Source organism: Anas platyrhynchos, chromosome 31 (genome assembly GCF_047663525.1).
Source record: "Anas platyrhynchos isolate ZD024472 breed Pekin duck chromosome 31, IASCAAS_PekinDuck_T2T, whole genome shotgun sequence".
NCBI lineage: Eukaryota > Metazoa > Chordata > Aves > Anseriformes > Anatidae > Anas > Anas platyrhynchos.
This window is the reverse complement of record NC_092617.1, coordinates 4,985,727-4,998,023: the sequence shown is the minus strand read 5'-3', so window position 1 is coordinate 4,998,023 and position 12,297 is coordinate 4,985,727. Positions and strand designations below refer to the sequence as shown.

General features: G+C 46.9%; 1 protein-coding gene across 1 annotated transcript; it reads left to right on the top strand.

Annotated features, from left to right (window-relative positions):
• Positions 1-10,686: 10,686 nt before the first annotated feature.
• Positions 10,687-11,622, top strand: LOC140000010 (olfactory receptor 14C36-like). The gene has a single exon (XM_072029697.1). The coding sequence runs from the start codon at positions 10,687-10,689 to the stop codon at positions 11,620-11,622; it is 936 nt and encodes a 311-aa protein (XP_071885798.1).
• The last annotated feature ends 675 nt before the right edge of the window (positions 11,623-12,297 follow it).

Below are 12,297 nucleotides of genomic sequence, written 5' to 3'. Positions count from 1 at the left end.
TTCAGGGATCGATCCGAATACAGCAATTGGAACCGCACTCCTTAGAACACAATTCGTAGCCAAATCCTGGGGGGACATAAGAAGGAAATAAGAAAAGCTAGAAAACTGGCAAGAGAGGGGATTAGAAGAGTTACTTAGAGAAGCGCAAAAAGTATATGTCAGGAGAGATGAGGAGAAACAAAAAGCAAAAGCCAAGATCTTTGTAGCAGCAATAAAAGAGAGTCAGAAAAAGCCCTTGTCAGGAGAGAGGGAGAAGAGAAGAAGTATCGAAGAAGCCCCTAGAGGTCAGCCGTCTCAAGGGAATTCAGCGATCCCTGCTTGTTACTATTGTCAAAAGAAGGGACATTTGCAGAAGAATTGCCGTAAGCGGGAACAAGACGAGAAAATGTTTAAAGAAGAATAGGGGTGTCAGGGGCTATATCTTCTGGGGACTTCAACATCAACAGAGCCCTTGATAAAATTATTAATTGGTCCCCAAAAAGAAGAAGTACTATTTTTAGTAGACACAGGAGCTGAAAGATCCACTATTCAAAAACTCCCAGAGGGAATAAAAGAAGGGAAAAATTACACGTCTGTAATAGGGGCAAAAGGAGAGCCTTTTAAGGTTCCTGTTTTAAAAGATGTGGAAATAGAAACTGATCAAAAGATTTGTCTTAATGATTTACTTCTGCTCCCTGAAGCGGAGTACAATTTACTGGGAAGGGATCTGATTTTAAAATTAAACTTAAGCATTCAAAGTCAAGGGGATAAATTGCAAACTAAATTATACACTTTAACACGAAAAGATGAAGAGGTTATTAACCCTTCAGTGTGGTATAAGGAAGGGGAAATTGGAAAAATGAAAATGGACCCCATAAATGTGCAAATAATGGATCCACATCGTCCTATTCAAATTAAACAATACCCTATACCAATGGAGGGTCGAAGGGGATTAAAACCCATAGTTGATAGACTTTTGGAAGAAGGGACTTTAGAACCATGTATGTCACCTCACAATACACCCATCCTCCCTGTAAAGAAATCGGATGGGTCGTACAGAATGGTACAGGATCTGAGAGCTGTAAATCAGCGAACAATCACTAAATTCCCTGTGGTAGCAAATCCTTACACTCTGCTGAGTCACGTCTCTCCCAAATATACTTGGTATAGCGTAATAGATCTAAAAGATGTCTTTTGGACCTGTCCTCTAGATGAAAATTCCAGGGATTATTTTGCTTTTGAGTGGGAAGACCCGGAAACAGGACGAAAACAACAATTAAGGTGGACCGTGCTACCACAAGGTTTTACTGAGTCACCAAATCTATTTGGTCAAACTTTGGAAAAAGTTTTACAAGATTTTACATTACCTGGGGAGGTAAAGTTGTTGCAATATGTGGATGATTTATTAATAGCTGGAGAGACTGAAGAAGGAACCCAAAAAGCTGCTATTAATTTGTTAAATTTCCTGGGGGAAAAGGGATTAAAGGTGTCTCGATCAAAGTTACGATTTGTGGAACAGGAGGTAAAATACTTAGGACACTGGTTAAGCAGGGGAGAAAAGAAATTGGATCCTGACAGGGTATCAGGGATCCTCTCCTTAAGACCCCCACAAACTAAAAAGGAAATTCGGCAAACATTGGGATTATTAGGATATTGTAGACCGTGGCTTGAAAGCTACAGTGAAAAAGTTAAATTTTTATATGAGAAATTAATTGATGATCGATTTAAGTGGTCCACAGAAGATGACCAAAAATTTGAAGAAATAAAAAAAGCATTAATACAAGCACCTGTACTAAGTCTCCCAGATCTAGAGAAACCCTTTTATCTCTTTGTGAACACATCAAACCAGACAGCATATGGAGTCCTTACTCAAGATTGGGCAGGAATTAAAAAACCCATGGGGTATTGTTCTAAATTACTTGATCCAGTAAGTAGGGGGTGGCCTGCTTGTCTTCAAGCTTTGGTCGCTACAGCATTATTAATAGAAGAAGTGAGAAAGATTACTTTCAGTGCTCCCTTAAAAGTGTACACTCCACACAATGTCAGAAGCGTCTTACAACAGAGAGCGGAGAAATGGTTAACAGACAGTCGGATCCTAAAGTATGAAGCTATACTAATTGACTCCCCTGATTTAGAACTGAAGGTAACTTCTGCTCAGAGCCCAGCACAAATTTTATTTGGAAAACCATCAGAGGAACTACAACATAATTGTTTGGAGGTAATCGAGACCCAGACTAAAGTAAGACCTGATTTGAGAGATACTGAATTAGAGAAGGGGGAGATACTATTCATAGATGGTTCCTCCAGAGTAGTGGAGGGAAAAAGAAAATCAGGGTATGCCATAATTAATAAACACCTGGAATCTGTGGAATCAGGCCCCCTGAGTCCATCATGGTCAGCTCAGGCTTGCGAGCTGTATGCCCTACACAGGGCCCTGGAATTACTGAAGGGAAAAAGTGGAACTATATATACAGATTCTAAATATGCATATGGAGTGGTTCACACCTTTGGAAAGATTTGGGAGGAAAGAGGTTTAATTAATACTCAAGGGAAGAATCTTATACATCAAGAATTAATAAGGAAAATTTTAAAAGCATTAAGGGAACCTAAAGAAATAGCAGTAGTACATGTAAGAGGGCACCAGAAAGGATTGGAATACCACACTAGGGGAAATAATCTAGCAGACAAAGAAGCTCAGGAAGCAGTTCTAAGAATTCAGGCTGCTAAAATTAATATAGTACAGGAAGAAGAAAGACAAGAAGAAGAAAAAGAAGAAGAAGAAAAGAGGTTCACTCCTGAAGAACAAACAAAACTGGAGAAAATAGGTGCTTAATTAGAGCAAGGAAAATGGACATTGCCAGACGGGCGAGAGATGTTACCGAAGGCTTATGCAAGACAAATATTGGAACGTTTGCATACACAAACACACTGGGGTACAAGAGCATTAAGTAATCATTTACTTAAACAATTTGGTTGTATAGGGGTTTTTGAAATAGCAAAGCAAGTCACACAAGGTTGTTTAACTTGTCAGAAAATAAATAAGAAAATATTCCAACAGGCAGCAGCGGGAGGAAGAAAAACAGCATATTGGCCTTTTGAGAGAGTACAAGTTGATTTTACCGAATTGCCTAAAGTAGGGAGGATCAAGTATTTATTGGTAATTGTGGATCATTTAACACAATGGGTAGAAGCTTATCCTGTGGCACAAGCTACGGCACAAGTGGTGACAAAAATTTTATTGGAACACCTGATACCTAGATATGGGATAATCCAGTACATTGATTCTGACCAAGGCACACATTTTACTTCTAAAATAATAAAATTATTATGTCAATCATTACGTATTCAGTGGGAATATCATACTCCGTGGCACCCACAAAGCTCAGGGAAAGTAGAGAGAATGAATCAAACAATAAAACAGCAATTGGTTAAATTAATGGTTGAGACACAAATGCCTTGGACTCGATGTTTACCATTGGCACTTTTAAACATAAGAACTAAATCACACAGTGAGACTGGATTATCGCCATATGAAATGTTATATGGTATGCCTTATTCACAGGGAATGCCTCTGGGAGACAATGTAGCTGAGGATCGTAGTATCCAGAAATATATAATTACTATTGGGAAAAGGTTGCAAGAACTAAGAGAAATTGTAATACTGGTTCAAACACCACCTTTAGGATTTGCCATCCATAAAATACAACCAGGGGATGAGGTCTTAATAAAAACTTGGAAAGAAGAATCTTTACAGCCCCGGTGGGAGGGACCGTACCTTGTTTTACTTACCACTGAAACAGCTGTGAGAACAGCAGAAAGGGGTTGGACCCATGCATCCAGAGTAAAAGGACCAATAAATACCAAAACTTGGAGGGTTGAGTCCGCTCCTGGGGAACTGAAGTTAAAACTAAAAAGAACTAATGTTCCGGAAATAGGGCACGCTCTACATGAAATACCAGAAGAAGGGGACAAGCAAGCCTGCAATGAAGAAAAGTGAGAAGGCAAGACCGGGGCAGGACTCTCCACTGTGGTGTGTATAGTCTACCGAGGGAGGCAACCCCCACGGGTATTGACTGCCGAGTGTGAGGGCCTCTACCGGACTTCTCCCGCGCTGAAATCAAGCTGTCCCAGAGAAAGAAACAAACGAGCAAACGGAAAATGTATGTATATAGTAAGAATTTTGGTTTTTTTAACCTATTGTAATTAGTTTTCCAGGAGCTGAACCACCCTCGAAGGCTGAACAGTGACACGAGTTTAAATAGATTCTGGAGGTGGATCCAACCCCAAGGCATTTCTCACACCTTTACGATACTCTCTGGACGACGCAGAAGGATGTTATACTTCCTGGTACGATTCTTACAAGGGCAATTGAGCCATGGAAATAATTTTTTCATTTTGGGGGAGGAAGTGGGTAAGGTTTTTAATCTTAGCAATTGCTGGGTTTGTAGGGGACCAGGAGGAGCTGAAAGTTGGCCTTGGGTAGCTGGCCCAGTCGAACCTAAGTGGTGGGTTAGTAATTTGAGTGAAGTTCATAATGGAACACAATTCTGGAAAGAGGAGGAGGACCCGTGGCAATTGCATTCATCAGAGAAAGGTATATATTGTTTAAACTGAACAGGAACAGTAAAAGTAGGAGAAAGCATTTGTAAATGCTTATAAATGCTAATTATAATAACCTGTTTTTTTTAGAAGTAGTAATGAATATGTATTAGTCTAGGTGCATAAAAATCAGCTGCTTGATGTAACCGCTGTGCGTCCTGGTGGAGCGGAGACTCCCGGTGCACCCAGCGCTGTTTGCTTACCTCTATTCCTTTATATTCTTTTAATAAATCCTATTTTTTTTATTTAATCCTAATTTGAATCCTGAGCCATTTATAACAAGCACAATCACAGAATCAGAGAATCATACAACTGTTGAGTTGGAAAGCACCTTGACGATCATGTAGTTCCAACCCCCCATAGGTAGGGACACCACCCCCTAGATCAGGTTGCTCAGGGCCTCATCTCACATGGCCTTGAACACCCCCAAGGATGGAACATCCACAGCCTCAGCCACAGCATTCCACTCCCTGGACGCAAGTCATCAAGCCCCATAGACTTGTACTTCTTGACCTTCTTCAGGTGGACTCAAACCTTCTCTTCACTTACAACAGGTGGGAATTTGCACACCCCAGCCTCTATCTATGGGTTCAGGGAATGAAAGACTTGGGAAGCCTGACTGGCAGGGAAGACTGAAGAAAAGAAGTTGTTGAGTCCATTGGTCTTCTCCATGTCTGTCATTACCAGTTCACTCTTCTCATCCATCAGATGGGGTACGCTCTCCTTGGCCTTTCTTTTCTGAGCAAAGTACATATAGGATCTCTTCCTGTTATGCTTTTCATCCTCAGATAAGCTGAATTCCATCTGTGCCTTGGCTTTCCTTATCCCATCCCTACACATCCAAAACTGAAACATGTGAGAGGGCCTGGGAAAAGTAACCCTGGATCCACAGAAGCCACTTGGGAAACAAAACTTGTAGGTCGGAAGCATGATTTTGTGGAGGTGCAGAGCTGATGGGCACATTGCGCAGGATGCGCCTAAAGATTTTTGTGTCCTTTTCCCTCCCGACCACAATGCCACTTCCTTCTCAGGAATGGAGGAGCCAACAGAGGTGAGACAGATACACTGAGATGGTAAATGTCATCAGAAAGCTGATCCCAGTAAAATATGGAGAGGTGAGGAGCAGCCTGAACAAGAGATGTGAGATTTTGGAGTGGTAAGAGGAGCATGGCCAGAAGAAATTAATGATTTCATACAGGTAAGAGCATTCATGCAATGCTGGTAGTACAGTAAGACTGACTTAAAACAGTCATATATGGCCCTTACCTTACTTGAGCCAGTAAATTTAACGCTAAATAAACCTAAATGCTACTACAACAAACTGAAAGAAATCAATTTTCTCTCTTGATAACCATAATCCTTTCACTTAACGCTAACATTAAAATGCCTTATTTAACCCTAGACTCCTTGACAGACAAAAAACACCCGTAAACAACACAGCTTGTCCATACCTTAACCACAGATGTGACAGCACAAGCAGAACACCAAAAACTCCTACTAAAACTTGGCTTAATCTCTAACCAGAAAGTGAAAAAGAGATACCGAAGGGGCTAGAGAAAGCTCAGCTCTACCTCAGGTTCTCCAGCCCCAGTAGGAGGAATGTGACTGTGGCATAGGCTGTGAGGTCACTTCTGTCTCTGCCCTTGATAGGGCAGCAGCAGGAACGTGTCACAGAAAGGGACTGTGAGGCCACTTGTGTCTGGAGGGGGCAAGTCAGCCTTGACTTCTCCCTGGGAGCTGCACTTTTGGGCTGACATCTGGCAGTGGCCCTGCTAGGCCAGCAGAAGGCACCTGCTTGGCATGCTGACTGGGGGATCCCCTCTGCCTCCAGAGCCAGGGGGACCCAGGCAGAAAGAAGGCCTCAACATGGGTTGTCCTGTCCCTTCTGCTTGAGTCCATGACTGGACAGCAGGAGGCACAAGGCTTGACTGTGTCGAGCCAAGAACCTGCAGGGCCAGCAGCAGGCCCCTGGCTTGGAAGCTGCTGCTGAGGTGACTTGTGTCTGCTTGGCTGACCCTAGTCCCTAACCTCATACATGGATGGCTAACAATCAAAGCCCTGATTCCTTTGCATTCACTTCTTCACATCCAACCCTTTTCCTAACCCTTATCTTAAGCACTTAAGGTGCTTGGCCCATGATGCAGGGTAGGAACCATGAGGTTGCTCTGCAGTCACATGGCATACAAAGCTGATAGTGAGGGGCCATGGATCTGATCAGCCTGTGGGCCACAAAGAGGAGATAGATGGGAATTCTCTAAAGAGCTCAGCTCTGCCTCAGCATCTCCTGCCCCAGCAGCAAGAATGTGACTGTGGCAGGGACTGTGAGGTCACTTCTGTCTCTGCACTTGATAGGGCAGCAGCAGGAACATGTCACGCAAAGGGACTGGGAGGTCACTTCTATCTGGAGGTGTCAGGTTACAGTTCTGTGTCTTGACATAGACCTGGGATCTGCACTTTTGGGCTGACATGTGGCAGTGGCCCTGCTAGGCCAGCAGAAGGCACCTGCTTGGCATGCTGACTGGGGGATCCCCTCTGCCTCCAGAGCCAGGAGGACCCAGACAGAAAGAAGGCCCCCAGATGGGTTGTCCTGTCCCTTCTGCTTGAGTCTATGACTGGAAAGCAGGAGGCACAAGGCTTGGCTGTGTCTAGCCAAGAAGCTGCAAGGCCAGCAGCAGGCCCCTGGCTTGGAAGCTGCTGCTGAGGTGACTTGTGTCTGCTTGGCTGAGAGGCTGCAAGGAGCCTGCTGGGTTGGGATGCCTACTTCAGGAGTGGTTTCCACCCTGATGGAGCTTTCTTTGGTCGTAGGAAAGAGCAGGAGAGAAAAAACTGCCACAAAGCTTGCATTGGAAGATTGGCACTGGCCATGAGGAGGAAGAAATATCCAGGGGAACAACTGGTCTTGCTGCTAGTGACAGAGGCAAAGAAGACATTAAGTGTCTCATCCCTTGTCACCAGGATTTTTCCCCCAAATTCCAATAAAGCATTATGATTCTCCCTAATCTTCCTTCATTTAAAGTATTTTTATTTATTTATTTATTTATTTATTTATTTATTTATTTTTATTGTCTTTGACAGTAATAGATGGATTGAGGTCCAGCTGGGCTTTGGCCCGTCTAATTTTGAGCTGCACAGCCCCATAACATTCAGGACACGATTCCAGAGAAACTGACAGCATGCATGAGAAGAAAGCGCAGTAAATGTGGAACCTGACAGCCTTCCATCCCCTACCCTTCTGTGATTGTGCTGCAATTCCATTCAACTTGTTACTCCTGAATTATGCAAGTTTCCCTGCAACTCTTGCTGTGCTGATGTCTGGTCAGAGATAGCACAGTCACATGAAGGTTGAACCATCTGACTGCTGACACTAACAGCTGATAGAATGGAGCATCACTGTGGGTGCACCTTGAGAAACTGCAGGATTTTGACTTCAGAAAACTCTTGACTTTCACATGGAGAAGAGCCCAGTCCTGTACCAGAGGGAGAGAAACCCCAAACATCAGGGCAGACTGGGACCCTGCTGAGTGAGTAGTGGCCAGGAGGAGGAGGGCCTGGGTACAACGAGGGATGCCATACGAGCAGTGGTGCCTCCTCACGAGGAAGCAGCCCAGCTTCCTACAGAGCTGCCTTACGAGGAGCATGGCCACCAAGAAGATCTGAGTTATCAGACTCATTTCAGATCTGCTGTGACACCACAGAGATAATGGTATGCAGCCAAAAAGGAAAGATGTGGAGGTCTGGGAGTCCCTAGCAAAGCCATGTATAGACAAGAAAGAGGGCTGTGACAAGGCTGAAAGTCCCAACAGGACCGGGTCTTTGTGTTCATATCTATGACTGTTATATCTGCCACTGACGCCCATGAGGAGACAGCTTATCATTAAAGCACCAGGGCCTCATTGCCTCCTCACCCCCCACCCATGAAGCAGGCAGGGGTCGTACCATTCTCCTGTACTTGGCCATGCACATCCCCATCTCCTACTGCCCCACAAAGAGCCCTGAGCAAGGTGTGAAGAGAAAGGATCTCCCTTCCCACAGGTTCAGGGTCAAGGCCTGGCCCTTGTGCTTGGTGACACACATCCAGTTTGTCTACACATCAGTGTCACCTTCACATTGCCTTTGTCTCCTTGTCCTCACTGCCTCCAGGGTTCTGCTCTAACGAGCTCCAAGGGAGGCTGTGTCAGTGCTGGCCCTCAGGGGGACTCTGCAGGAAACTTGCCTCTTACTTGGACTTCTGGAGAGATGTCTTCAATTGTCTCTGAGTGCCTGAGGTTCATAGGCTCATCAGCCAAGCCCCCAGAGGGGTGATTGCAGTGCCTTGGGCTGGTGCTGTGCTGCTGAGCTGGGCCGGGCTCATGGGACAGAGAGAGCTCGTGGCAAGAGGGCCCTGGTGCAGAGAGACAGCTGTGCCCAGGAGCAGCTCCTCTGCACAGCACAGCAGGGCTGGGGGCACTGCCTGCAGAGACACAGTGCTTAAAGGCAGGCAGAAGTGGCAGGATGCACAGAGTTCACTGGGGGAGAACACTTCCCAGCCCTGAACCCGGTAAGTCTCTGGCTGGAGGGCAATGCAGCTGCAATTGCTGGGCGATGGAGAAGCTGTTGGTGCAGGCAGGGGTGTCCAGGGCTGTGGTGCAGAGCAGGGTCCCTGCTGTGCCCCAGGGGCTGTGTGCCAGGGCAGGGCCTCTGCTGCTTGCCACGCTCAGCACTCAGCCTGCCCAGGGAGCCCAGGGGCTTGGGCGTAGGAAGGGAAGGGCAGGGGCTGCCTGCAAAGAAAAGGCACTTTCTTTACTCTCTGCCTGCCTCTTCCTGCCCTGATAGTGGTGTCAGCTCTATGTTAACGGTGTAGTTGGATTTGCACAAGTGACTGAGCTTCCTATTGCACTGAACGGAGACATGAACACGTTAGTGAAGATCCTCAAAATATCCCTTCCCTTCTCTCTGCTTACAGACTGCACCAGGGCTTTTCTGAGCTGTTCTTTAGGAGCTGCAGACAGGGAGATGTCCCCGGAGCTGTCCCCATCCCCAGGAGGTTTCTGCAGGGCAGAGCTGGGCACACGGCAGGTGGGATGGGGGCTGTGATCATGGACAGGAGGAGCCGTGGGGACAGAGAAAGAGCTGCTGGCAGGGACAACTGCAGGCAGCAGGGACATGGGCAGGCAGTGAGAGGGAGCTGCTCCCTCCCTGCCTTCCCCTGCAGTGCAGGCACCTTCCTTGCAGCAGCCCCTGGTCTCCTCTCTTCCCCTCAGAGCTTCTGTCATGGCTTGTATAATATGGGGGGCTGAGAATATGGGGTGTCTGAACCCTAAATCTCTGTGTCAGTAGACACATTTGCTGCAGGCCCCCTCCACCTTCCTCCATGGAAGAAGGCACAGAATCACAGAATCATAGAATATCCCAAGTTGGAAGGGACCCACAAGGATCATCGAGTCCAGCTCCTGGCTCCACAGAGGTCTTACTCCCAAACTCCTACCATATGACAAGGAGCATATTCCAAACTCTTCTTCCACTCCAGAGCTCTTGTCCCTCTGCTGTCTGTGCAGGGCAGATGGCACAGGGCTGTGAGGACAGGCGCTACCTCACCGACACCACAGCCTCTGCACTGGGTTGGGTCCGCCCTGCCTGCCCATGCCTGCTTCTCTCCCTTGCCCAGCGTGGCAGCTGGTGGTGCCTGATTCTGACAGGGAGTGCTGTGCATGAAGGGTGAAGCAGGAGGAGATGCTCCCTGTTCTCCAGCCAGACACGCACAATCCACCTTCTGGTTTTGTCTCCTGGGTATTGAACAGGGAAGATGCACACAGAGGCACAGAGCCAAACACCCGTTTCTCAGCAGAGGGAGCCACTGCCCAGGAACCTTCCCTTTTGGAACCTTGAATGGAGCAGAGCAGGCTCACTGGGAGCTGCTGGGCAGAGGAGGCTGCAGTGTACAGGACACTCAGCAAGCAGAAAGCAGGGCTCCAGACAGGGATATAGGCAAAGGTCTTCTTGGCAACAGGGAATGTAAGGATTTAATTGTGAATTTTCTCAATTTTGCTCAGAGACATTACTCGTAACACTCTCTATTTATTTTATTTTACTTTTTTCTCATTTAGCAGTGTCCATGTCCAGAACCAGCAAATGCCCAACAGCAGCTCTGTGAGTGAGTTCCTCCTGCTGGCATTCACAGACACGCGCGAGCTGCAGCTCCTGCACTTCGCGCTCTTCCTGGGCATCTACCTGGCTGCCCTCCTGGGCAACGGCCTCATCCTCACCGCCATAGCCTGCGATCACCATCTGCACACCCCCATGTACTTCTTCCTGCTCAACCTCACTCTCCTCGACCTGGGCTGCATCTCCACCACTGTCCCCAAAGCCATGGCCAATGCCCTCTGGGACACCAGGACCATCTCCTATCAAGGCTGTGCTGCACAGGTCTTCTTTTTCTTCTTCTTGGTTGGAGCAGAGTATTCCCTTCTCACCATCATGGCCTACGACCGCTACGTTGCCATCTGCAAGCCCCTGCACTACGGGAGCCTCGTGGGCAGCAGAGCTTGTGCCCAGATGGCAGAAGCTGCCTGGGGCAGTGGCTTTCTCAATGCTGTCCTGCACACGGCCAACACGTTTTCCCTGCCCCTCTGCCAAGGCAATGCTGTGGACCAGTTCTTCTGTGAAGTCCCCCACATCATCAAGTTCTCCTGCTCAGATGCCTACCTGAGGGAAGTTGGGGCACTTGTGTTTAGTGTTTCTTTGGGCTGTGGTTGTTTTGTTTTCATTTTTTTCTCGTATGTGCAGATCTTGAGGGCAGTGCTGAGGATGCCCTCTGAGCAGGGCCGGCACAAAGCCTTTTCCACATGCCTCCCTCACCTAGCTGTGGTCTCTCTGACTCTCAGCACTGCCTTGGTTGCCTACCTGAAGCCCCCCTCCATCTCTTCCTCATCCCTGGATATGGTGGTGTCATTTCTGTACTCGGTGGTGCCTCCAGCACTGAACCCCCTCATCTACAGCATGAGGAACCAGGAGCTCAAGCACGCCTTGTGGAAACTCATTGGATACATGCTTCTTTTGCATCAATAGTGTGCCTATAATATTAAATGGACACACAGGTTATCTGAACAATCTCTTTGTACAGTAGGTTGCAATTCTTTTATTATTATTAATATTATCTCTTAAAATTGTGATTTTGGTTGAATTCTGTTCATGGCATCCTATTTTTTTTTAAATTTATTTACTTTCACCCAATCATCTTATGTACCTACAGAACTTGGCTTCCTGTGTGGAAAAGGAGAATAAAGAATCCACGAGAACTTCATTGGTCTCAGATGCTATCTCTTCCCATGTCCTCTGGAGCTGCTGCCACACAGAGGAGCAGCCCCAGTGGACCTTGAGACTGCCCCTCACTGCCCGCTGGGCTCTGCCTTTCTGCCGCCTTCAGGTTGGGGCTGCTGCTTCCCTGGAGCCATGGCCAGCAGCAGGATGTGGCCTTTTCACTGCTGCTCTCTTTTGGCTTCTAAGTTGTTCTCTTGAGCTCTTGTACTTCACTAAGCCCTTAGGTCTCGTGTACCTTGGTGAAAGTTGTCTCTGCAGTGGCATCTCTGCCACATCTCTGCTTCTTGCAAAGCTGGTGTCAGGAATACACCCAAGGAGCTGCTCACTTGTCCTGGTTTCAGCTAGGATAGAGTTAATTTTCCTCCTAGCCACTGGTAGGGTGGTGTGTTTGGGATTTAAGATTAGAATAATGTTGATAACACA